At 41.3% G+C, this 27,490-nt stretch overlaps 2 protein-coding genes across 3 annotated transcripts in view; one reads left to right on the forward strand and one right to left on the reverse strand.

Moving 5' to 3' along the window:
• Window positions 1–740: 740 nt before the first annotated feature.
• LOC115590085 (retinol dehydrogenase 8-like) lies at window positions 741–6,361 on the reverse strand. Its single transcript, XM_030431351.1, has 6 exons — window positions 6,224–6,361; window positions 2,699–2,860; window positions 2,405–2,584; window positions 2,035–2,128; window positions 1,559–1,742; window positions 741–1,438 (listed from the first exon to the last, which is right to left on the reverse strand). The coding sequence occupies exons 1-6, from the start codon at window positions 6,327–6,329 to the stop codon at window positions 1,211–1,213; spliced, it is 954 nt and encodes a 317-aa protein (XP_030287211.1). The 5' UTR covers window positions 6,330–6,361; the 3' UTR covers window positions 741–1,210.
• Window positions 6,282–27,490, forward strand: part of LOC115590083 (collagen alpha-1(XI) chain-like) — a 40,618-nt gene continuing 19,409 nt past the window's right edge. Inside the window, exons 1-12 of one of the 2 annotated variants that reach the window (XM_030431350.1) lie at window positions 6,282–6,417; window positions 21,868–22,035; window positions 22,137–22,228; window positions 22,603–22,724; window positions 22,842–23,004; window positions 23,981–24,103; window positions 25,576–25,695; window positions 25,791–25,919; window positions 26,021–26,068; window positions 26,520–26,561; window positions 26,698–26,760; window positions 26,845–26,919. In XM_030431350.1, the coding sequence (XP_030287210.1) occupies window positions 21,912–22,035; window positions 22,137–22,228; window positions 22,603–22,724; window positions 22,842–23,004; window positions 23,981–24,103; window positions 25,576–25,695; window positions 25,791–25,919; window positions 26,021–26,068; window positions 26,520–26,561; window positions 26,698–26,760; window positions 26,845–26,919 (1,101 nt within the window). In that variant the 5' untranslated portion in view covers window positions 6,282–6,417; window positions 21,868–21,911. Of the gene's footprint in view, window positions 6,418–9,104; window positions 9,528–21,867; window positions 22,036–22,136; window positions 22,229–22,602; window positions 22,725–22,841; window positions 23,005–23,980; window positions 24,104–25,575; window positions 25,696–25,790; window positions 25,920–26,020; window positions 26,069–26,519; window positions 26,562–26,697; window positions 26,761–26,844; window positions 26,920–27,490 lie in introns of those variants that run through there. The other variant, XM_030431348.1, reaches the window with a different exon arrangement.

Genomic DNA, 27,490 nt, shown 5'->3' on the forward strand with positions numbered 1-27,490 from the left:
GTTAACCGTTTGCTAACACTCAACCTGTCACTTAAAAGTTATTAACAGAATCCGACCCAAACAAGTTAGTGTAATATTTTTCTCTAGTTGCCCACAGAAAACGACATTTACCTCACATTTGTATCAACAATTTCCCAAAGCACCACATGAGGTCACTTATTGACCCCTTTAAGGTATCATAAATACTATCAACACAATGTAAACACATGTAGCTAACATGGGTAAAAACAACAGCATGGCCCATTCAGACAGTTTCTGTGTGGAGAGGAAATACTATAGTAAGAATTCTCTTGGAAATCACATCAATAACCTTCAGTAAAACTATCTATAATCATACTAAGATGAAATATCTTCCTTTATTATCTCTGCATTCTTTCTTCAATCGACTGATAGACAATTTAGTGGGCTGATGCTGATATTGCTATTTCTATTAGTTGATGCCAGGCTTCAGGATGAGATCCAGGCTTTGAAGCCAGTTTTCAAAGTGGCCAAAATGACTTTTTTCCATAAGCTAACATGGTGAAGAAATGAATAGGTACTTTGCCTCCAGCTGTAATTAATGTGTCCATGGCAATACACACAGATTTTTAACAAAGAAGATATGTAACAGAGGCATGGCATTTTTAACCTCTAAAAAGACAGTTCTTATAACAGAAAACATCAGGCAACATATAGACCAATACTGATATAGGCCAATAACTGCCAATAATATATTATAACAGGAAGCACTAACACAACAAGTTATAAATGACACATTTTAATGCCAAAATACTTGCTTCGATACACAGATGGAATCTGAAAAATATGTACATAGATGCAAAAACATGGGCTACAAATAAATAATGTGTAGGACTATCTTTATGTATGTCTTCTTTTTCTTTGTAAAACAACATAAAATGTGACATTGTGTGAGACTGATGGGCATGGATAATGAAATCAGGCTACAGTACACACTTGCAAACTCTACTCATTTGGCACACTGGGTAGGCTAACAAATGATAGAATGTGTAGTATTTAAACTGGTATCTGTACATTCATAAGCTACAAGGTTTATACAAAGACGAGAAAATAGGACTGTTTCTTACAATACAATGTGGCAGGTCACAAAACTTTCTGAACTCTTTGACACCAGTAATGTACGTTTGTATTTGTTTTCCCCTCTGACAATCTGAGCCAAGATTGTGGTCTGTTCATATTCGTCTACACGTTTCTAGTTTGGGGAAACTGTCCTGCTCCTCAGACATCCACAGGTGAGATACTTCATGGCAGTCATGCTGACGTGCATTAGAGGGCCCAGGTTAAAGAGCATGTGGTAGAAGGCGTGGACAGACAGGCCTCCAGTTTCATCAGCGTATTTCAGTGCTACGATGGGAGTGTACAGTGGGTTGGTCAGGTTACGGAAACGCGGGCTACTGGCTTCAATCACTTTCTTGGTACACTGCAGAGATTTAGAGAAGAGGATGGACAAAAGATAAAGACACAGTATTTGCAATCAGACTACCACAGACGGACAGATAAGAGACGGTGAGCCAGAATCACAGACTGCTTTCGAACTTACTCTGGCGATGTCATCAGGTGTTTGTCCCAGTGTCTCAAAGATGTCAACAGAAGAGGGAAGGTAGACGTTTTTGAAGTAATGCACCGTATCAGGATCAGTTCCAGGATACTCCTTCTGCTTCACATCCTGAATCATCTTTGCCTCAAATTCTGTGTGTACTGGGCCCGGCTCGATCAATGACAATCTGAGGAGAGAGAGCACAGAGGGGGACATAAGACGACTGCAACTCAGCAACATCATCTAAGTAATTTGATAACCCTAGAGTCTTCCTAAGTTAAAACAAAGAGCTGCTAGCACACCGGAACACTCTTAGTCTCATTTAACTGTTATTCAGACAAAATAGTCAAGTGACAGAAAGCATGTTCAGCAGTCTAAACAATCAAAGTGTCAGTAATTAAACTAATTATATCATAGCTCTTTGTATCTCATGGTACTGGTTTAATAGTATTGACAGAAGTAGCATCAGTGACACTCACGTGACGTTAAACTTCAAGAGCTGCACAGCCAAACTCTCACAGAAGCCCTCCATAGCAAACTTGGAAGCTGCATACACATCATTAAACACCACACCTATAGAAACACAGTAAAAAACATTAACAGTTAAATTGATCAGTTCTTATTTTTCATCAGTGTTTGTAGACAAATCCCTGTTTGTAAAGACATCATGTGGCACTTGAACTCCATGACTCTTTCTTCAGTTATCCACCCACTCTTCCATTCGTCCATCATCAACCCAACCATACATCAGGCTGAAGCCGACTAACCTGTCATTTATCCCTCTACCATTCAACGGCCAACCCAGCCTCCTCTCCCTTCACTCATCCAGTCAAACACCTGTCTGCTAACCTTGCAGCCCCATCACACTGCTGACCACGATGATGTGTCCTCCTTTCCTTTTCTTCATATCGGGCATCACCTCCTTGATCATGCGGATCACCCCGAAGAAATTGGTCTCAAACACTTTCTTCATCTCTTCGATTGGGATACTCTCCAGTGGACCAACAAGGCCGATACCTGCATTATTGACTACGCAGCAGAGTAAAAAGGAAACAAAGAAGACGATGGAGAGGTTTTGGAATCAATATCACTTTGGGACTGTGTAACAGTGCATTGTCCAAGACAATGAGAATTCACACTCACTGAGGACATCCACGTGTCGATCTTTGATGCCGTTAATACACTGTTTGACGGAGTCATCGTTGCAGACGTCCAATACAGCCAGAGAAAGAGTTTTCCCATAAGCATCCCCGGCTGCTTCCACCAGCTTATCCTTACGTTTCAGATCACGCATCGTTGCTATGACTGGGAACAGGTGGAAAAGAACATGTCAGTAATCAGGATAAGCAGCTGCATTAAGCTCAAGTTGGGCTGGACATGAAAAACACAACACCTGTCAAGTTCGGTTCATGTCAGTTGCGACTTTCTCTGCAGCAAAACACAATGACATCCCTATCAGCCTCATCTGTACTTTGTAAGTGTTGCTAATTAACTCCACAATTTTAGTTTTTTCCATTTGCATCTTCAATGAAAGAGAAGTCCTTCCACGCTGACTTCAAACTGGAAATCTTTCCATCCCAGTTGGATAATCCTCATGCCTTTTTTGACTTGTGTGCAGGCTTTACTCATTTCAGCATTCTGTTGGCCAGTAGCCCTGTGTAAAGTTATGCTCCTTTTTTTTCGATGGGCAGCTTCAAGTGTGAGTTTGTGAATGGATGTAACACTCCCCGTCTACCTGCGGCTTCAGCACTGCCCCTCCAGGCTGCTGCTCTAAATAGGCATGCCTGATTAGGCAAGCTGCCCAGGCAACTGAGGTTACAAAAAGACATTATTACTGCCCCGAGTCAGACAGAGTTCATTGGATCAGGCTATATATAATCGCACACAAGATAGACACATAAGCACAAACAACATGTTCTGTTCAGTAGCGCCGCAACGATTATTCAGGTAATCAATTAGTCGATCAAAAGAAAATGAATTGAATATTCAGTCATTCTTCAAACAAATTATTCAAACATTACCAGCTTTGTGAACACGAAGTTTTTGTGCTTTTCGTTGTAATTTATGACAGTAAATAAAGAGTCTTTGGGTTTTAGACTGTTGGTTGGTCAAAGGAAGCAGTTTGAAGACTTCTCCTGGCCCCATTAATCATGAAAATAATAAGCAGCTTGATTAATAATGAAAATAATTGTTGATGCAGCCTTAATGTTGAGTGTACTTCTGTGCATTCATGTACATAGTAGCTCTGGGAGAGAATTTCCATCCTGACTGATCCTGTCTTTATGTACATTTCCTGCCATAGGAGCAAACGGAAAGAAAGGAGTAAAGGTCACGATGAGCTGGGAGGAAGATGCAACAAAAATATTGCAGAAGACAGAGGGGCTGATAGGTGAGAATGGAGGGTACACATGCACAAAGGACACTGTGTTCACAGTCATCCCTTTCCTGACTCAACCTGTTTTTTTCCCTCTGAATTCACTCCCTGCATAACTAGCTGAAATAACAATGGAGAGGCCCGTGCTTAAGATACTCATCATAATAATGATAACTTAAGCAGCCCAAATAAAGCTCCTCTGTCCTCATAAACAGTCGTGTTACAGTAGCCAGTTTACATATTAGTATTAGAGTCTTTTTGTGGAGCTCACACCACCTGCCTCTTCCAGGAATAGCCCTCGCCAGTCTGTCACTCACAATGGAGTTAGTCAGCCAGGCAATAATTAGCCTAAGTAGTCAGGCTTTAGTCATTGTCTGGTGTTACATGTGTGCACATGTAAGAGTGACTAAAGGTTAAGTTAGGATCAGAGACATAAGTGTTAGCTTGAGGCTTGTCCTTCATCTGAAAACTGAATTTAGCATTTTAGCATCTCGGAAAAAAAGAGGAAGGTATCGTTTCCTGTTAATGTTCATAAAGGGAAACTTGCTTGAGTCTTGCAAGTCTGCATGCTTTTTTCTTTTTTCTTTTTTTTTTTTAAAATCAATATGATATTTTTTTATTGCTTATTAATGCAATCTAGATTGAAAAAAGTCTGCACTGCTGTATCATGAAAGGAAAATGTAACTGACTTTAACGCAGCATGAACATGGAATAGAAACCTGATAGACACCTGAAACAGCAGATGAAATACATTAACATTTCCAACACATGATTCAAGTTTTCATTATTGGGCCAACACATGAGAAACCCTGAGATGATGCTGGAAGTGAACCGCCAGCAATTGGCAAATATTTGGATGAAAAAAGGTACAAAAAAAGGTGAAAGAAAAGATCTCAATATGACAACAAATGAATCCATATTCACTTGATGGGGCTTCTGCCCCTTTTGCAACCACCTGTATTATTTACTTACAGGTTGTAAAATACTGACGCTTTGGATTGGTGGCTGGCCAGACATAATAATAAACTATCTATCTCAAGAATCACTTTTTGAACCTTCAATGTAGGAACAAAACAGTTTGGTTTATATTACATACAGACTGTGTGGACCTTAAATCTGCTTAGGAGGAGAATTTTAGTTGGTTGTAACAGATGAGTAGTTGCAGGATCCCTATTTAAAGCCGCAGTTTGAAGTAGGCATGTTCTGATTCTGCTTGACTTCATTTCTCTGTGGTTAAACTTGGCAACACTGTGTTCCAACGATGAGTCTATTTATGACTGATGTAAGCTGCCTTCTGTCTAAGTATTGTTGGTCTGTTTTCCAAACGTTCTGGAAACGCAACACAACCTCACCAACTGACTGAAGTAGAGAACAGCTTCTGTTACTTTATTAGCTTCCGTGCAAATTCTCTTAAACTAGAAAAATCCACAACCCCCTAGTTTAAAAGACTGGGAGAAGTGATGCAGCAGTCAGAAAATCTTAGGTTTTGACTTTGGTGCACCGAAATGTCTAAAGAAATATAATGCAAAGTTGTCTTGATCATGATGTATGTAGATGTAACCATTTCCTATGACAAAATGGCACATATTTGGCATCCTGATTGGATCTTAATTGGATGTCCATGATCCATTTTTGCCTCAAAAGGCTTAAAAGCAAAAAAAACAAACAATATCACACAAAGCTTTCTGATACCCTAAATGTTTGAGAATTCTACCCCCTAATGAGACCTATGTAACCTCTGACCTCTCTGTGTGGAGAGGAATGACTGTTAGCTGTGGAGTTTCCTCTTTGGGGATCAGCAGTGAGCACACAGCATCATGGTCGCCATTTATCAGAATTTTAATCAGACAGTTGTGTTATTGATTCTTAGTTGTTATGTCTGTGCCTGAATTGAATCCCCATTTCATCTGGTTCAGATTTAGCTGTAATTTAATGTTTTACATTTAAGCCAGTGCAAAAGCTGTCTAAGTGCGATGGAAATCACCCATCTGTTGTGTATTGAAACGCACAGAAACAGAGACAGTGGCTTTAATCTACATAATCATCTGGACTATGTAATACTCTTATGTCTACATCAGTCATGACGTAAGCATCTGATGTGTAAACAGTGCAGACAAAGTTGATGTTGACAGGACGTTTAATGCTTTAAACGCCTTAATGTTAAATTTACCATGCATAAATACAGTGTATCTATTATTATGGAACTATTTATCTTGTCTATATCCTTTGACATTTGTCATTATTCTTAATTATACATTACCTCCCTCACACTATTACATCCACAGCGGACCTACCGTGATAGCGCTTCTGTTCATCATTGGCCAGCATCACGGCCATCCTCAGACCGATACCAGAGGAGCAGCCAGTGATCAGCACCACTTTCTGTCCGGGACTCGCCATGATGCCCTGCTGCCTCTCTGCTCTGCTCTGCTGTCCACTCTTAGACACCAGCAGACAAGCAGCTCTGTAGGATGAGTGATGATTTGAGGTAAGAGCCACAGTGTAAGAGGATAAGAGAGAAAGAGAGAGAGTCACATGGACCGAGTGCAGAGCTGGGATTATCCAACTGGTACATGGTCAGTTGTCCCGCTTGGTCCCACGGTTGTTTCTTATTTTATTAAGTCCATGAGGTAAATTCAGCATTATATTAAACATATAGATACTCCTACCTTAGACCGTTGGGACCAATTTGAAGTTGAATATTGGTTTTTAAATGTAAATTTCTGCTTGTCAAAGAGATTTGGTGCCACCCAGTGGATGATTTCTCTTTAAATCACTGCACTATATGGATGAAGTTGGTTCTTGTATTTTTAAAAACCAACAAAATCTGCCTACTGTATTCATGATGATGCCTGTGGATGTGGCCTTTGTTTTGCTTTCTTTTAGTTTTAACTTTATTACACAAGATCAACAGAATACCTACTAACACCCATAAAGGAATAGAAAACAAATACTACCTGCTGAGCTGGCAGAGACATGGCCGCAGATCAAAACCAGTAGAACGGGTCAGTAGTGGGACAGGCTGTTTGGCATATTTTACATAGCAGCTTCTCCTTTTGGCAAGAAATCGGCAGAGATTTCACAACACATCACACCCATGGAGTGACCCTCCCACATCGCCAAACCACCCTGGGGTGTTTAGTGTGGTCTGAATACAGCCTTAGCGTGGGGCCACTGACCAGGCTGATGCGTTGGGGGTGAAAACAATGGAAACAATGTAGCAACTTCTCCCTGTACATGTGTGCCATCATTCCAATATACAAAATGACCATAAGGATACAACTATCACTTACTAAATTGAGTCAAATTGTCAACGGAATCAGTTTAGAAAGCCTTCATGTGTTCATGAAAATATCAGTGTTTGGCCCCCAGTGCATCCATACTCTCATCAGAAGAAGTACAAAATCACTCTTTCTCACTCTCTCTCTCTCTCTCTCTCTCTCTCTCTCTCTCTCTCTCTCTCTCTCTCTCTCTCTCTCTCTCACACACACACACACACACACACACACACACACACTGTAGCTGGCAGTCATATGTTTGAGACAACCTTCTTGAAGCCGGGGGTAGGGCATTTGGAAATATGCCTGGAATCTATTTTTTTCTTCAAAAGCAGTCAGTATGTATGTGTGTCTGAATGCAATTAACTTCTGTTACCAAAACAGCGCTGTTTCCAAAATACAAACCTCTAATGATTATTGTACACTACATTTACAGTGTCTTTATCTTCAAACATATCACCCACATTTAACCAGATGTAGAATATGCCATATGTGTGTTTCTCTCCGTGCAGTACGTTTACAAGAAACCCATAAAAACTGTGTGCATCATCAGTTCATTAGTTACAGGCCTGAAAGCATTTATACTTTGCTCTCACCTTCACAAAGACAAAGCTATGGCAGGTTTTCAAAATGCTGCTGCAAGATGGCAAGAAGAACAATTATTCCTTCCCAAGACTCACATGAAACTACACCGTTAAAAACCTACATTTTCAATCTAACCCTCTCCTTTATGTGCATGTTTCAGAGAGGACTGACGATTATTGATGATTAATGATTTCATTCCATCTTATCTATCATATCCTATCCTATCTTTGATCTTATCTTAATGTTTTGTCATGTTAAACAGATTCTTACATCGTTATTAGCTCATATTAAATGCATTTTAATGATATATTTTGATCTGATTTGATTATACATAATTGTGTAATTGCTCCTATTCAAACTACCCTTTTAAGTCTCATCATTTATAAGTGAACTAAATAAAAGAAAATAGTGACTACACATCTCTTTGTGGACAATAAAGACGGATGTAAATGGAAGCTGTGGCAGGACAGGAGAGACCTGAGGCTCATATAGGTATTCATGTGCATGTATGCATGTGTGTGCATGTACTGAGCTCCTGAGTTCTTGTCAGCCTCTTTTCACCCTATAAACATCTCCCAAAAACCCCTAAAAAGTCTCTGAAGCCTCTCTCCCACCCCAGAGTTTTCCACATTAGTGATAAAGAATGAGAATCCCTTGAAGTAGATGGAGGAAAGGATATTTATTTGATTGTGCCTATAGGAAGAATATGGCATAGGCAATCTATCTATGTGTGTGTGTGTGTGTGTGTGTGTGTGTGTGTGTGTGTGTTTGTGTGTGTGCGTGTGTGTTTGAAGAGTGTGTGGGCAAAGACAGACAGGCACTGGAATTTGGAATCTGCAGCAGCATATTTTTATTAGTTGGGCAGCACCGCTGTCCTGTCCTAGCATGCTTTGTGTGTGTGTGTGTGTGTGTGTGTGTGTGTGTGTGTGTGTGTGTGTGTGTGTGTGTGTGTTAGTGTGTGGAGAGAGAGCAGAAAATCACATGTGGCACAAGCTTTCATTGTTCATGTTGGATGTTTTGTATCAGGTCCTATAGAGAGAAACGTTGCTGGCAGGCTTACATTCAAACATTAAAATGTATTGCACATGTGCTCGTGCATATGTGCCTTAAAGTGTTATAAGGTGCGAGTGCCGATGCGCGCGCGCAGGTAGACACCACACAGTCCCTTAAATCACTCACCTGAATAATGATGCTAATAGTGACACGCGCGGTAATTATGTTCCTGTGCAGCCCCACGAGCCTCAACCAGGAGTCTCCGGGGAGGGAGGAGGAGAGAGGGGGGTGAGGAGGAGGAAGAGGAGGAGGAGGGAAGAGAAAGTGAGGAAAGTTCTCTGCGGGTGAAGGAGGAAAGACCTTTTTGAAAGATTTTTTTTGTCCGCTGGTCTTCCTTCTTCATCCGTCCATCCAGGAGGAACGAGTGAGAGCAGGAGCGTGTACGGGCTGCTCAATGTCATTGATCACCAATTAAATCAGCCTTTTACGCACGCGCGCACTTAATTGCCAGCTGTTGGCGTGCACGCTGAGACAGACGCGCGAGCGCGAAGCGGCAGTTCCGAGAGTTCTCGCGTGCAGAGCCGAGGTTCGTTGGACTGCAGGTGTCCAGGGGGAGCCACGAGGGAACTACCAGCCGCCGTTATCGATAGCTTCTAATGCAATATGATGGATCGATGGAGCTCAGTGCGCGAGACGTGGCTGCTGTTGGTGCTCGTCACGGTGTTTCACACCTCAAGGGCAGGTAGGCTGAAATGTCCAGGACTTTTTATTTGTTCGTCTTCGTGCACATAATTGTAATTATCTATTGATTAGTCAATGCTTCCTCTTCTTCCCTCTCTCTCCTCCTCTGACTGTCACATCACTGTCACCACCTGCCCTCCAGTTTAAAATTCACCCTTAAGTCATCTTTTAACATCATTATAATCCTGTCCAGCAGACACACTTGCTGTTTGTGCATCTAGACTTTTTTGTTTTGGTGATGTGAACTTGATTTATCAGAGATGGCCCAGTTTCTAAAAACACCTCCACCTCCCACTGAAAAAACGGCTCCTAGTCATTTTCCACTTAACTCCCAGAAAAAGAGGCTCGGGTCTCTACTTTGACAGGTGATTTTGTCATGTCAGGTCATGCAGGTTTAAAGCTTATTGAACTAAACTTGTTCTAAGCCCACTGCACATTTGCTAGACAGTTGAAATGGTCTATATGTCTAGACTTGTCCTTCCATACCTGCTGCATCGGTCTGCTATCTCATACAGCAGCATACAGGATATTTAAGATGTACAGCTGGGTAATGGGAACAGACTGAGGCAAATTAAAGTGAGCTGTGCTGAACTTTACTGGGAACGCTTGGTTACGTATAGCAGCCCCTGGAGCTGCACTGGAAACACGTGAGGAGGATGGGTAAGGGCCCGGGGTCACTGATGTCTATCAGGTCAAGTGCAAGTGGCATCAACGTGTTTTATGGAGGTCTGTTCTGTTTTATCCTCCAATTTTAGAAAATGAGACCATAAAAACTACAGTAAGTACTCCCTTATGAGGTAACAAACCTCTGAGGGACCATGATGAAACAATAAGCACCTGACATTTTGTTGGTTCTAACCACTTTATCCTGTTTAACTTGGACCTTCAAGGGTAATTCCATCAATTCTACCCTTTAAAGTGTGTTCACGGGTCATGTGGAGCACTGCTGCACATGTGATAAAGTGGTATAAATCCTTGTGTGGCTCCAGAGGAAGCTGCAGGTAATCTGATAAATTACCTAATTGGCTAAATTGCATTGTGGGTAATGTAGGCACCTTTGAAAAGCAGTCCAATGGTCTAGCATTGCAATCCAATAACACTGTTGGACTCATTGTGGACAGTTTGAAGACAAATGATCAAAATCGATACTGTAGAGATAGAGATACAGAGATATCTACTTTTTTATTAATTGCACTCTTCTTCCTGTTGCCTACATTGCCCAAAATGCAACTTAGCCACAGACTGACATCATTTTTGGCAATTTATCATACTGTGATTTGTTGTACTCCCCAAGACCTGCAAACACACTTTAATGTGTAAAATTGGTGGAGTTACCCTTTAAGCATCAAGGCAGATCAGATGAGTAAAGTTTTCAAATTGAGCCTTTATTTGTCACCAAACATCACATGTATTGTTGGGCTTATAAGTTCATACCTGACCTTGAAAACAGTGGTTGACAAAACAATCTCACCTCATGGCCCATTTTCAAGATGTTCTGGAGCTTTTATGCTCTTCATCAGAAGACTAAGTTGTCCTGGAATTGTCAGCCTTGTTTTATCTGAGCACTTTCAGGACTTCTCCTCCGTGTTAAGTTAAATAGAAGCTGAGAGTTAGAATGGATAATCAATTCCAATGGAACCAGCAGTCAGTTAACTGAGCTTAGGACAAAGACTCGACATTGGCAAACAGCCTGGTTTTGTCCAACTGTAGAGAAATCAGCTTACCAATACCTCCAAACATTTAGAAATATCATTTTAGGCAAGGTAACTCTCAGCGCCAATAAGAGTATTTCTCAAACTACTATTCTTGACCTTGGAAACAACACTGATAACATCACCTGATAAAGATAATGTGATATGATTGAAAGTTAACAAACGTTAATTAATCACATACGATTTCCTCATCAGCTTTACAAGCCCAAAACATCAACAGCTCTCAAGTCATTTCAAGCACTCAGAAAAAAACAAACAAGAAGAACTCTTTAAAAACTCAAGACTGAGCCACACATCCCTCATATCCTTCACCTTCATTAAATCTGTTGTTTTCTTCATTTAATGGCTGTTTTGTTTGCAAGTCAGCATCCACCAGCTTTATGCAGGACAGCCTCAGTAATTCACAGTGAAAGAGTCAGCGTGCAGGTGACTTGGCAGAGCCTCCACCATGTTGCCTCCACCTGCTGTGTCTGAGAAGATGCTGAGAAAGCCAAAAAGTATTTATGTTCCCAATCCCAATAGCTTTTAAGTCATTATTAAAAAGAAAACTTGCCTGCCAGGTGCTTTTTATAGGTGATTTGATCTTGTCTCAGAGATATATCAAGGAACGAAGACTTAGAAGAATGAGCACAAAGTCAAAACAGACGTTTTTAGTCTTTGTTGAAGTATTGTTATCCTCATTTATCATGTGATAGCACTCAGATATTCTGCCTTAAACCTCACTGTCTGTGAAGGTCATTACTGAGGTGACTAATGTGATCTCTGGACCTTTAGGGTCATCTGGGGAATTAGGTCAGGCTGTGAACCCTGTTGCACCTGGTGGTCAGAGACGCCGTCCTTGTAAATCAGATTTTATTTGTAAATAACCCTCCTTGTTGAGAGAAACACACGGACAGAAAACAGACGTATGCACACACTCCCACATGCGTACATGCAGTTAAATATTTGCTTCTGTTTTGTTCTCACGTTCCTCTTCAGCTGGAAACTCTTTCATAACTCACATTATGAAACTGTCTACAGTTACATGTTACTTTTGATTTTTAGCCTTCTGTCAAATAGGGTCACACACCTGGCTGTCAGCAAGTTGGGTTTGAATTATGATCATAGTTACTTAAGCAATGTGGCCAAGTTACGGTCAAACATGTCACAGTCTGGCCTAAGGTGTTTCACTGTCTTACCCGGCTCACTGTCAGCAAGTAACGTATGTGTTCAGGTAGCTGTAAGCCTGACCCTCGCTATTTATTGCTTTTGAAGTATTCAAAGTATTCAATACTCAAAAAACTGAGTCTGAAATCCTCTGGTTGCCAATGTAATGAAGCTAAATACACATTTCTTGAGTTGAAAGCCTTCCTGCTATATTCTGAGCTGCGTTAATGCAGGAAAAGAATTAAGAATAGAATCAGCGCGCTGTTTCATGAGAAAATCGGACTTGGTTTAAGATCTGCACCTTGTATCTGGTGCGACTCTTAGCCAAGTCGACACATGTTTCGTATCTATAAGTAAGAGATGCCCGCCTCCAATGTGTTGTGCTTATATTTTATTGTCAGGCCTCGACAACGAAGCTTTCCATTGTAACTTTAGCAGACCGTTAAAGGTAAAAGAAAATCTGTTGCCACCTGCAGGGGTCCGCATACAAATGGTTGAACATTTAAAAAAAAACATTTTAAAAGTCACACCCCTATCAGTGATATCAAACCAGGTGTCTTTGATCATAAAGATGATGGGAAACACCTGCTGTGACATCACAGATTGGGATATGGCCAGAAGCAGAACAGTAGTAATTTTCTACCTCATATGACTCAGTGTGGAAATCATCCATATTTAGCAACGCTAGCAGCTTCAGGTCCTCTTAAAGATGTGAGAGTTGCAATAAGTTATTAGTTATTCTAATTTTATTTTAGTACTTAATGCTAATAAGAAAAATGTTATCTTGCTAACATGCTAAGCTAAGATAGTGAATATATTACAGTAGCTTAACATAGCTAAATCAAGATGCTTAAGTCTTGTTTCAACAATTTTAGCCTTTATATCCCCAATTTTGACTTTTGCTTTCATCATTTGTCTGACTTCCAGTCTGGACCAAAAAAAAACCCCAAGAAATAAGATTTTTGCAAACCCAAATTTGGAGGTGGTTTGAGATGTAATTCAAATCAGAGTTCTAAGAATATGCCACAGTCCAGACACTCCGGCCGCTCATTTCAAACTATCTTTTGTCCAGACTCATGGAAGTGCATCACTTCAGCAGAGGCTGAGCAGAATCAATGCTGCTGCCAGGAGAGAGGTGTGGAAGACCAAAGAGAAAACAACCATCCGTTCATGATGTTACCTTGTCTGTTCCATGAGTTGACAGTGTGATTGTTTGGAGAGCGAGATGATGGATCTAAATTTTTTCATGCTTTTGTGTCTCCAGCGTACACATCAGTCACTGTGTTCGCACCAACCTATCTATAGGGGTTAGCAACCCCTGTAGATATCTACCTAGCAACAAGTTTCACCACAAGGCCATGCTGTGTGCAGAGGTTCACAAGTTTCCGTGTTCCTAATGACTGTTTTCCCTCATGTTTAAAAGTAGGTTTAAACTTGGACTAGTGGACTAGTCAGTGAAACACTGTTATAATGATGATGTTTTTTTATATAACAACGTACAGCAAAAGGATGACATGACATTTCAGTGCAGCTTATATAAATATGTAATACAAATGTGCACATTAATAATAATTACATTAACAATTCATTCAAATAAGTTTAACCAACCTGTACATCTGGTGCTGACTAGTGAGGTAAGCAACGTTTAACCAGCTAGTCGACTAATCATGTTTCCACACAGGTGCTCCGACCAACCAGTTGGAGTTGTTTGTGCAATGACATGAACATGATCCCTCAGCAGCTTCCCACTTACAGACACCATCAGTTACATCTTTTTTTTGCTGATGACGACTGGAAGTAAAAAAAATTCTGAAGTCAGAGAAACTTGAGTTGAAACACGGTAACATTCCTTTCACTTGAAACGGACAACCAAGAATGAGGCACCGCTAGCAGGTCTATAACTCACATTGTGGTGGAGGCGGTGGTCAAGTTCTACCCCTACTTACCTGAAGATTAATGTTTGTGAATTACAGTGTTTATGGCGCTTTTGTTTTCGCCGCTGTCGGTCCTCATATAGTTTTACAACTAGACATATGCCAAGCTGCAGCCTGTTTCTATTAAAGCCCTTCCAATATGTTGGATACTTTAAATAACTTTAAGGACACATTGAGGGCAGAATCTGAGATGGAGATTATGTCAAGAGGCTCGACAAACAAATAATGAACACTTAAGAAGGCCAAAATGCGATATCACTCAATAATTTAAAGAATTGCTCTCTCTATATAATTGATTCATGTATCATTGTGTCAGCACCCAGTTGTGTCTACGAGCATCCAGAGAGACGGAGAGGATGTATCTCTGTGTCCTAGTATGATTAGCAAAGAACAAAATGCAGTTGAAAAGAAAACAACAGCCATCTGCTGTTTCTATCTGATCTATTGTCAGGTTGTATTGTAGTAGAGTGGGACGATGCTTCACTCAACTAAACAAAACAACGTATGTGGAGTTGCCTGCACTTATGATCGATTTGGAAACATTTTGTTCAACAATGGTTCTCGTAATAGACAACTTGAGCTGAGTTGTTTAAATTAGGTTTTCTGGTCCGTTAGACCAGTTCCTGAAGGCGCTTCTCAGAACAGAATTGTTAAACTGATGGTGCAATGAAGACAAATTTGAAGACAAAAAACAGATTTAGGCTGTAACAGTATGCAGACATGACTGTAATCGGATGTTGTGTTAAGGTTCAGTGGCTCCATTTTTTTATTTCAGAGTGTGTCGAGGGTGTTAAATGTGTTTCGATGGATAAAACCAGTGAACACAAACAATTTCCTGATTTAGCCCTTTTAAGCAATGAAACTACTTTGTTGACATCTATTGATTTATATTCGAAGCAAGTTGTTGAGTACAATATTTTACAACAGTGACACTCCGTAACATGAAAATAATCACATTAGTAAGTCTTCATTAGCAATATTTTGAAGGGTTAAATGGCAGTCTATTATTCAGTGTGTCTAGACAGAATTACCCCTACAATCTCTTGATGTATTGACATGACATTTTGGCACAGACATTAATGGTCCGTAGAGAATGAAGCCTAATGACTTTTGTCACTCGATTTTTCATCTCGTGGCACCATGAGGTAGAGATTTGTGGGCTTTGAATGAAATTAATTAACTGCTCAACTAATGAATAGATTGCACAGGAAAAAAAGGGAATAACTTTGGTGATACCTTAGCTTCCCATCTTGAACTGTCCTCAGGTCTACTGGTGCACATTTGCTGGTCATTAATTTGTAACTTCAGCTACATCTATCAATTATGGACACACACTTTGCATTCTAGCAGAGCTGGTCCGTGTCCCATAAATGTGTTTTATGTCTGAAATAAGGTCATTCTTTGTTCTCTGAAATCAAAGTCACTGTATGACGCAACACCCAACAATAACAGAGCACAGAGCCACAAAAAGCAACGTGTAGCTGTCCGAGAAGCCCTGTGACTGACAAATATTGACGTAGTCTTTGATCTGTGCTTGAGAGGAACAATGATTTTTGTTGGAATGAATATGTGAAACCCTTCGTTGTTCAGTTGGATCGAGAGGAGAGAAGATTTTGAATGAGATGTCATAATGGTGTTTCTTTTTGACACGAGTGCCACAGATTCCTAGAAGGTCTGTCCGTCTGCTCACATATTGTTCTCTCTCTCTCTCTCCGTCGCTGATGTTAAGGTCTCACCTAAGTAGATGCATGTGTGTGTGTGAGTGTATGTGTGTATCAGACAGCAGGAGCCTACCCAGTGTGTTTCTTTGATCAGAGCCAGCTGAACTGGGAGGAAAGAAAACATATGGTCGCCTCCATCCTACTCTACCCTCCACACTCGTTCTCCCTCTCGTCTCTTCTCCTCTCTGGTTTTCATCTCCGTCTTTTTATCATTCTCCTGGCTCTGTCTCTGGGGAGAGCCGTGTCAGGGACGTTTGAGAAAAACAGCTAAAGAACAAAGAGTAAAAGAGGTAAAGGACCGTAATGACATGCTCCTGGGGCAAATCCTCTGTGGGGGATTCGAACCCTGGTGTGGTGTTTGTTTCTGTGTGTGTGTGTGTGTGTGTGTGTGTGTGTGTGTGTGTGTGTGAGTGAATGTGTGTCAGTCAGTCTATCTGTCTGTGTTTTGGTGCAGTTTAGGAGGCTCGACTAAACATTAGTTCTTGTTTCTGCAAAAGGCATGTTAGTGCATTCCTTGCCGTTACTGATTTAATGACAGACTAATCACAAACACACATATACAACCACACTTAAAACACTTACCCAGTCTTCATATGCACACACGTAAATACACACAAACACAGACACACATCTGGTTTCCAGAAAATCCAATATGGTGTCCCAAGTTGTCTGTTGGTGTGTGTGTGTGTGTCAGTGTGTTGTTGTATCTGTACGTCTTGTTCGCTGCCCCACTCACTGGTGTGTCCTGTATGTGACAGAAATGGATGTTGGCTAACGGACATTGACCTCCACTTACACATCAGCACCTCGAAATAAGTTTGGCTAACAGGTCTGGACTGGCCATCTGGAGCACTGGGAGAATTCCTGATGGCCTGGCCAGCTGATTGGCCCGGAGTGTCAGGCATTCTTTTAAAACATAGCATAGAAGTAGCCTAGCTTTTAGCATTGACACAACCTCATGTTTACATAGTTGTGTTTCATCCTGTATGGGAAATACAGCCTGGTCTAACTAAACAGTTTCAGGGGTTACTATACCAATATGACACATTGAAGTGTTGGGGAGACTAATGCATGTGTGAAAAAGTAGTATATATAGTAGCCTTTTCTGCAATGAGAGAGAATCAGGATTGAATCATACTCAAAACAAGTAGGGGGCTGCATATCACTTGAGCATACAACTAACTGCTGGGAAGTATATAGCTGCCATTAGCAAGTTAGCTCAGTTAGCTCTGCAGCTAGCATAAGTGTCTGTGTTTACATCACTGGCACACAAGGTTTGGACCAAGAGGAACCACGGCAAGTTGGTTAGCATGCTAACTTCAGAAATGTTTGCAACAGAACACACAGACGTCAGAACACCGCAATTATTTTCTCTTTGCTGTGTTTATGATTTTAGTTAATTTCAAATAACTTTTTAAACTGATCTTTCAACATTTGGGGAAAAAGGAAATGCATATGTATGGAGGTGATACTGATAATGGTGCTTTCTTTCTGTCTGGTGAAAGTATCTTTAGTTACTCAGCGCTACCAGAGCAAGTCCAGTCAGAGCTCTGTGGAAATGCCAGGTGCAGTGGATGTTTTTTGGAGCAGCTTGTGTATCTAGCAATAAAGCTAAAAGATATGTTAGCAGCATAACCAGTAAGCATGGTTTGAGTATATGTGGTCTGTGCTTTTTGGCCATGGTTAACAATAAAATTATTATTATATTGTAAGCCTTGTTGGCTAACCTGGTAGTTTGTTTAAAACCTGTCTAAATGTTATCCGTCTGTCTGTCTGACTGTCTATCTATCTATCTATCTATCTATCTATCTATCTATCTATCTATCTATCTGTCTATCTGTTTTAATTTTTTAGTTAAATTGTCAATTCTTGTTGTGGATTTTTCTCTTCAAACTACAGTCGCTCTGCTTTATGTTGAGGCTTACATTTGACAAGTCCTGCATGTGTGTGCATGTTGATCGTGGTGCCCCTCTCACCCGAGTTTAGAGCCTCAGGTTAACAGCAGCAACTGATGGAGACCAGAACACACTCTGGTGTGTGTGCAGCATGTTCTATGTACCGTGCGTGTTTGTGCGTCTGAAAAGAGAGATGATCTGTTTCCCTGTGTGTGTCTTGCGGATGTTGTCTTGTGCTTGTACATGCTCAGGCGTCAACAGTTTAGGGAAACATTGCCTGTTGTGTTAAAGGGCAGATAGAGTAAGAGCAAAGCTTCCATGTCTCATCTTGTCCTCTGCTGCGTTCAGATGTCAGTGCTGCCGATCATTTTTTGGTATGTATGGCTTAAACCCCTCGTGTTGTATGCACTCCTTTTGAGTGTAAGAGGTGGTGTCACCCTCAGTCTAATCATCGCTCTAACATGTGTTATCACCAGGAGCTACCTTGTAGCCTAAGAACAGCATGTTAACAGCCAAGTCATGCTAACATTTGAATAGAAAAATAAAACCCCTGTATACTCTAATGCAACTTTGCTTCAGATTGGGTCACTGAGTGCAATAATCTGTTCAAAAATTGTGAAAAAAAATGTGCAAATGGTTTAATAGTATTATTACTATTTTAATCATACTTCTGATATGAATTTCTTATATGGAGAATTAAGCAGACAGGAGAATAGTAATAGTTTGACATTTTTAGTTTGACATTTTAGGAAAGTATCTGAGAAATATAACCCAGACACACCAAACCAATATCAAAGGACTAACAGTGAGAAAGGTTGAATGTTGCGGTCATCAAACCGAAATGACTACAGCTGATGGTCAGTGACTGTTTAAGAGGAAATACATCTCCATACCAACTGTCAGCAGTAGGCTGTAAGGATATATAAACCGTTGTTACGATAAAGCAATGTTTTTGACACCACTATGACTAATATGACCACTTCTAATTAAGATAATAGCTGATAAAAAGTTGCAAATTGCACTAGTGGAGAAGCGGAGGCACAAAATCAGAAGAAATCGTGCTAAATTGCTTCGCTAAAGAGCCAATCAGAGTGACTTTCCTCACCGCCGGGCTCCAATTCCACACACTCAGTTGGCCAAAAAGCTTCTGACAGCTGCCAACAAGTAGCAACAGTGCAGGACACACAGCAATCACTAGGACTGCTGATGCTCACTGACGGCCCAGACACTGTGGAGGCCCTAAGATGGGAAGATTGATACCGCTCACATGTCTGTACAATAAATATGAAGCTGCAGCTGATTAGCTAAGCTTAGCATATACACTGGAGGCAGGGGGGGGAAAACAGCTTGTCACAACCACAAAAGGCATCATCAAACTGAATTGAATCAACACACCAAACATCTCTGTGTTGTAACTGTTGTGTAGCATTACACTGCACAGGTGTTTCTATTTTTGTGGTCACTCAGACGATGTTTTGAATTGTGCATGAGATCATCAAAGCTGAAGCTGCAGTTAGCAATCGGAGTAGAATCACTGAAAACAAAAACTCCAGAATGTCAGCTTTTTAATTTCATCCTATATAAAGCAGCTACAAGCTACAAGTTTTAATTGCACAGTAATTATCTGTATCACTTAATTACATAATGCCCTTGCACATGAAAATGATGAGCGGACAGAGTGCCAGCAGGCAGGCCGGCAGACAGACAGATGGACAAACAGACGGACAAACTGAAAAAATGGGCGACAAATACATCTGGCACTCAGACTCAGACATTATGCCAGCCTCTTGTGAGCATGCACATGCACGTGCGTGCATGTGTGTGTTGAAAGGTGTACGGCAGATGGAGGGTTTACGTAAGCCCCTGAAATACGTGTGAAAAGAAGCCATTCCAGTAGAGGCATGCCCTCCTCTCCTCTCCTCTCCCCTACCATCTATTATTTCCTCTTCTCTCCTGTTTCACGTTCAGTATGTTGCATATTTCTCTCCCCTTCTAGTCTTTTACATCCCATCTTTTTCTGCTTAATCCATTGACCATTATGTCTACAGCATTCAAAGGAATGTGCGCATATGCAAAGTATTATTGCTTAAGCTAAACTTTGGATGCAGCTTCAGGTTTCCAAATGTGTCTTTTGGTTTGTGTGTGTGTGTGTGTGATTGCTCTCGGGCTGAATCATTGTCAGAACACATGTATTTCTGAATTGCCCTCTGGTATCAGTCTTTGTTGTGTGTTGCAGACTGTTGTGTCAGTGCCAAGATTGCAATTGTTTTATTACCACACCATGCTTCTGCAACAAGTATGTCTCCTAGAAAGAGAGAGAGAGAGAATAAACAAGAGAGGGAGTGTAAAGGGTCTGACTGATAAAGTATGTCATGAGTTTGTTTATAAGGTTTCTTAATTATAGGGTCACTCACACGTGCCAGAGGTAACATAAGGACTTCGGTAACGTCACACCAAGACAAACAGTTGTGTATCTTTGCAGAAATATTCAGTCTGGGTATTTTTTCCCCTTTATCAGCTTGTTAATTACTTTTTCTGTTGTTGGGTGCTGGGTAGGAAATGCAAAGTGGTTAGTTAGTTTTGTTTATTAGAGTTTTTTTGCTGAGAAAGACTGTTTGCTGGGCTTGAATAGAGGTTGGTAAGAGCTTTTTTCCTCCATGGAAGAATGCATTGTTTCATGTGGAAAGTGACCATCATACAATGTCAGTCGGGTTTTAATCAACCAGTCTCTAAATTGGAGAAAGTCTTTTTTGCCCTCATGACTCCACCGTCCCACCACTGCTGCTCTGATACTGAGTAAATAACAATACATCCAAACTGAACAGCAGCACCCGGCATGAATGAAGCGTAACATAAATGAACTAAACACAAGTAGAAGAGGCTTTAAGAAGGCACCTAAAGTCTCATCCTACTGTAATAACAAAATGAATTTAAATATAGAAGGTGGAAGGTTTAAATGATAGTTTGGCAAGTAATTTTCCCTTATGGTTTCATTCAAACAAAACGTGATTCTCATCTTCCAGACAGTTGTTATTACAAAGGTTACAGACCCGCTGATTCTTATCCAAGCCCTTATTTCATCTCTATACTTTGGTTCCACCCAGACATCTTCGCTGTGTCATATCCCTCAGTTAAACAAAAACTCAGTTGGTGAGAAAGCTCTGTCAGTGCCCAAGTCAAAATTATGAACCTCCCTCCCTACTCTCAATTATCTCAGCCCAGCGATATCATTAAGAAGCAATTTAAAACATACTTTTACTCATTAGCATCATCTTATTTCTTATATGCATGAGTGTGTTTGGTTACAAGCAGTTCTCTGGTTTTCTTTGTTTTCTGCGATTTTACATAGGGGCGCTGCTTTAAAGCTCCCATATGTGCTTTGTAAAAGTGGGGTGGGGTGAGGGGGCTGACCAAGGAAGCGTGGCTTAAGGCTCTTTCAGGACAGGAAGCAGGGCACTCAATGGCAGCAGGCAATGAAGCAGGATGTAGTCTGACCATGTCTGACGTCTCCCACTTGCTTCTTGAAGCAGTGCAAATCCTTCTGCCTACCAGAGTGTGATTCTGGAGAGACCTGTGCAGGTCACTTTAGTGTCTGAAAGCATAATAAACTAAAGCTTTTTTCTTTCAGAAGCTTATAATTTGAATGAAGTGCTCTGTGCACGCATGGATAGCCTCACAAATAACAGGGTAATTCCAGTGTTCTTAAACCTGGACCCTATATTTGCATATTTAATGGCGTGTAAATGATTCGTCGTTGTTGTGTGTCCAAACTCATGGCTAACTTTTTAAGTGATTTTGATAATCTAGATGAGGCAACAACTTTAACGACCTTTAAAGTACTTGTGAGTTGAACCCCCTAATGAACTACAGGAGAGCAGCTGGTCATCAGACCCACCCATCCCCTCAGTCACACTGTTTCTTGTCTCTTTGCAGCCGATCCTATTGATGTCCTGAAGGTCCTGGAGCTGTCAGAGGACATGGAGGGCGTGTCGTTGGAGGCAGGACTATGCACCAGCAGGGAGGGACGAGAGGAGACGGACCTCTCCTACAAGATCGACAAGAAGATTCAACTGAGCGCGCCCACCAAGCAACTCTTCCCGCGTATGTTTTCATTTAAATATCTGTGGGCTTCTTTGATACAGCGTATAGTAAATGAATAATTTTATTGAGTGCCTTTGCTCTAATATGTGTATTCCTTCCAGATTCGCCTTTCCCGATGAATTTCTCAGTGATGACAACAGTCAGAGCTGTGAAAAGCTCTCAGGTCTTTCTCCTCTCCCTGTACGACTCACAGGTACATCAGGATTTTGGAACCAAACTTTCACTCATTGTGCTGAGATATTTAACAACTCTGTATCACTTTTGTCCACCGTAAATTGGAAGACTGACCTTGAGCAAAAAACTCCCTTCCAGCCATGGAGCCGGAAGGAAGTGCTTCTGAGATGCTTCATCAGAATGGTTGCTGAAATTTGTGAAAAACTAGCTAAAAATTATGCAATGTCAGTTAAAGTGCACACTAATATTACATTTATCTATAAATATTACTTACGTACAATATCCCATATACACTGACAAACAACAGCCTAAAGAATGTTCCCAATAGACAGAACTGAGAACCTGAGTAGTGCCATTTATCCCAGCTTCCCTCTTTCCTTCTGTGTCTCTCAGGGCACACAGCAGCTGGGTGTAGAGATTGGCCGTTCGCCTGTCTTCCTCTATGAGGACCATGAGGGTCAGCCACCCCCAGAACTTTACCCCACTTTCAGGAGGATCAACCTGGCTGATGGCAAGTGGGTAACTTCACACAGAGACACCCATACACACACATTTAATACACATAACCTCTTCTTCTTTTGATTCAAAACCTTTTTTTGAAATTGCATTTCTTCTTCTCTGCTTCCTGCCAGGTGGCACCGAGTAGCCTACAGTGTGGAGGGCCAGTCAGTGACTCTGTACCTGGACTGTGTCAAACTGGACACCCTGGACTTGCTCAGGGGTTTCGACCCCCACATCAGCACTGATGGGGTCACTGTGTTTGGAACACGACTGCTGGACGAAGGCGTGTTTGAGGTAGGACTATGAGTGTGTGCATTCTCTGTGCCTGTGTGTGAGTGTCTGTCGGATGAACTTAGTGGAGGTGAAACTCACATGCACGCCTCGCTTATTAAAGGGAAGAACCAACATCATCACCTCCACACCAACTAATTTGGGCTTAATTAAAACCAAAGACTTGGCAAAGAGTATAAAGAATGAGAAGAGACAGTAAGTTCCTTGTGTGTGGTAAGGAAGTGTCTTTGCTTGTTGCTGCTTGTTTGATTTCTACATCAAATGATGACAAATGGATAAATAGGAAGGCTAGACTCCCTTTACTGCCCTCCAGTGGCTGTGAGGATGTACTGCACCTTTTCCATTGCCATAAGGATGGATTTGCCTAAACGTCGAGGATTTGAATGCATTCTCACATAAAACCTCTGACAAATAATTAGGTCAGTAGATGCTGCTGCCCTGCCCCTCTAAATCTGTCACTGTGTCAAAGCTTTTATGAGTGCTGTTTCTGTTGTGTCCCCAGCAGTGTGAGGCCATTTTGACGGATCTCAAATGTGAACTTTGACCTTTGTTTTTCAGTCCATTGTCAGGTGGTCCATCTGTTTAACTGAGCAACTTCCCTTCCCATGTTTGGCTTGGACTCCCTTCCATGTGTGTGGATGTGTAAAAGAGGGCGAGAGAGAGAAAGACTTTGTGTCTTGTCGGTGGATTTAATGTGCTGGCGCCACTTGAGATTGAAGCTCTGGAGACGATTAAGTGCAGAGCAGCGATAAAAACCAGCCTGTTAAGCCACTTTGATCTGACTAAATGAACACATACAGTCACATATAAAGACACAGGAGATGGATGACAGGTCATTCGTGTAATTAATGGCAGATTGTACAGTGAAGAGCAGTGATGACATCCGTAATGTGAGGCCCTTTCATGTGACGATCATATGGTTTCACTTATGTAGAGTCACAGATTTGAGTGTGTTTGTTTTTGTGTTATTGTGACACAGGGAGAGATTCAGCAGCTGCTAATCGTCGAAGACCCCAGAGCAGCAGAGACCTACTGTCAGGACTACATCCCAGACTGTGACGCGCCTTTGCCGTACAACACCATATTAACAGAGGCTGAGGAGGTAAGTCCCCTTCTAACAGTCGATCACAGAGGGAAGAGAGAGATAGTTAAACCACGTGGAAAAGTCTCTGATAAAGTCCACATGGCCCATTCCACACATAACACACACTGTGAGACATCTCAGGTGCCGAATGTTGTAAATCCCAACTGTCGTTTAAACGGTAAAGGAGCCCCCAAGGTGTCATTTAGCAAGAGGAAAACTATTACAGGTATTTATGGAGAGTTTGGAAGGCAGATATGACAACAAGACGAATGGTTTAATCATTTTCAGCCATGTCTATGCATTAGAAAATCCTCTGGGTAACATAAATTTAAACATTACTATGGGCCGTGAAGAAACATTCACTGCATGCTGAGTTAAACCCCTGTCACACTAGAGAAAAACCCCACTAACATGAGGCGTTTGTCTTCAGCGCCGAGGGATCCAGTTTACATTCATACCTGATCCATTAATTCTGCAGTAGTCAGGATTGTTTATCAACGCCAGCTCTGATTGTCAATGGTGGAAACATGACAAGAAAGTCACAGGAATCAAAGATATTAAAAGGAAACAAACGTAACATTGTCACTGGCCTCCATGCTGCCTTTTACTGTTCCTCGTTTTCCAGCACGTTCGTTACATTGACACGACAAAACAGGAAACAGAGAGGCTGTAAAATTATAATCAGATGTTTAGCTCAACACTGTTTGAATGTAATGTGCGGATTGTATTAACTAACATCCAACCACTAGTTGCAGTGTGAGATGCATCCTTCAGACGCCTCCAGCTGTTAATTTTCTCTCTGTCATGCAACATTTCCACTTTAAAATGAAGATATAAATCTTTAAAGGCTCCTAGAGTCCACTTAGCTCTCTACCCCTCTCTCTTTTACTTCATTTCTCTTCTTCTCTTTATCCCTCGCTCTTCACAGTAAAACACAATACATGGTTTTGTGATCCAATACACTTTTCCAGGTTCTTTGTGCCAATGCTCCACACTCCTGGGAAAGGTTTCAAAGCCTCCGCCGCTGCTGCTGCTGTTTCATTCATTCATCATCTGGCTTGTAGCTCAAAACACTCCAGGAATCCGGGTTTATTATGTTCAGGTTTTTTGCAACATCACCGCAAATGCAAAAAGGATGATGAAGCCAACGGAAAACATGGAATTTGAACTCCGATGAAGCCATCATGCTTGAACAGACAATCCTGAAGGAGCTAAACTAAAAATACTACATTGTAGCCGTGCCATGTATTGCATGTGCCAAGCATTTCTTGGCCTTTTCGTTATATTATTCACGTAAAGGAACACTCAGTGCTGACAGGACTACTAGAGGTAGTGAATCTCACATCTCAATGGGCGTCCATCATGTCAGAAAGTCAAATTTCTGTTCCTTTTATTTTTTATCTTAATCGATTTTAATGTTCTGCGTGTTTAAACAAAATGTTGCACAACATCACACATCGACTGTGTTTTGATTATTTTACTGTCCTCAGGTGGAGAGAGCTCCTAAGAAACATGTTGTGGAGGAGTTTGAAGAGTTTGACTACAGTGACCTCTATGACGACATGTCTGTTTCCACGGTGACTGCAGGTCCTAATGTCACGGAGTATGAGGTGAGACTCAGCAGGGAGATCAGCAGCACGAGCTTGGCTTTGTGTCTCTCATTCTGTCCCTCATCGCTCATCTTCACCTGTGTTTCATGCGACAGATCGTAGAGTACGAAGACTATGACAACACAACAGAGTACTACCAAGTGAACGAGTATGAATATGAGGAAGAATACGATGAGCGCTATGGACCGGCCGAGAGAGAACGGGAGCTCTCGCTTAACACAGAGGTACCATCCAAATGATCAGTTACAGATAAAGGATAAAGGACATAAAACTTACCCTCTCATTCGTCTACATTAATACTGTTCATTTGTTTATGTGTATATAGGATATACCAGAAAAAGGACAGAAAGGAGAGCCGGGATATTTGGGACCGGTGAGAAAAAAAAACCACCACCACACATGTGCTTGATTTTGGTCCTTAAAAGGTCTTGAGCACCGACTGAAACATGCTAAAAGCATCGAGTCTTAAGAAGAAAAAGTCATCAAATGTCTTGTTAAATTCAGTCATTCAGTGTTGTTAACTTAATATTCCATCCATGTACTATTTTTACTCTCTGTCTTTATGGTTCGTTGACAAGATGCCAGTAATACATGTACTTATCCCAAAACACTTCCTCAATTGATCCAGAAATTTTAAGCAGGGAATGTATTTTTAAAAAGCATCAGTCCACCAGTGGATTACATACTATGTAAAGGTTCAAGGTATATGATTAATAACAGTACGGGAGGCCAGTATTGAATTAAATTACACAGCTAGTATTAATGGTTACAGGTTAACCAAACACCTCAGAGAAAAAGTTAACTTCTGTAAAAAATTTCTGCAGGGAACGCAGATAACAGGACCACATGGGCTTCCAGGACCGGAGGTTAGTAAACTTCTCTGCACGACTTCTGATTGATTCAGTATTAGAATAGTAAAAACGTTTTGCATGTAGGAAAGACAGACACAACTTTAATTACAGAAATGTAATGCCATCAAATGTTTTTTGTCCATGTGTGCAGGGAGAGACAGGGCCTCCTGGAATCACAGGACCAGTAGGACCTCGAGGAGACGCTGGGGAGCCGGTGAGGACCGTCCTCAGATTGTTGTGTAAACCTCCACCGTGTTTTGGCATCACTCCATAACTGTTCTTCTCTGTCTCCTCTCAGGGCCCTCCAGGGCGACCAGGCCTTAACGGAGCTGATGGGATACCAGGCCCCCCAGGAAACATCATGCTCATACCGGTAATGGAGATGCTTCTGTGTTGCCTGAGGCCTTACAAGCTGCAGTGGGGTTGCTATGGAAGTTATTTGTACCTAATAACCCTTAACACAGCCGCAGGGTAAAAGAGAATGTGTGAATGTTGTAACTGAGAAATGGGCTTGCTCAGGATTGTTACATAAGTTTGTCTGGCTTCAGAAGTTGGACCGTCAGCTGCCCCGTACTTCACTTTCTAGAGTGCATACCTGGAACATACCGCATATAATTTACGTACAGTAGGTGTCAAACAAAATTTCAACCAAACATAGAATTTAGCTCATCAGTGAGGTTCTGGACAAATGTGTTTGGCCTAATGTTTGTTTCATATCAGTCAGCTGTGGTCAGGAGACACAATTTACTGATCTCCTTACTTAATTTAATGTTTACATCTGGAGATTGTGACGTGTTCACATAATAATAACATGCTTCTCAAACCATTCATAAACCCGTCATTCCCTGTAGGGAATCACCTGCATGTTATGTTTTTCTGCGTACATTTTTCAGATTATTACTTTCACCCATCTGCTCCTTTTTATGCAGGTCTTTAATAGCAGT

This window comes from Sparus aurata, chromosome 1 (genome assembly GCF_900880675.1).
Source record: "Sparus aurata chromosome 1, fSpaAur1.1, whole genome shotgun sequence".
Taxonomy (NCBI): domain Eukaryota; kingdom Metazoa; phylum Chordata; class Actinopteri; order Spariformes; family Sparidae; genus Sparus; species Sparus aurata.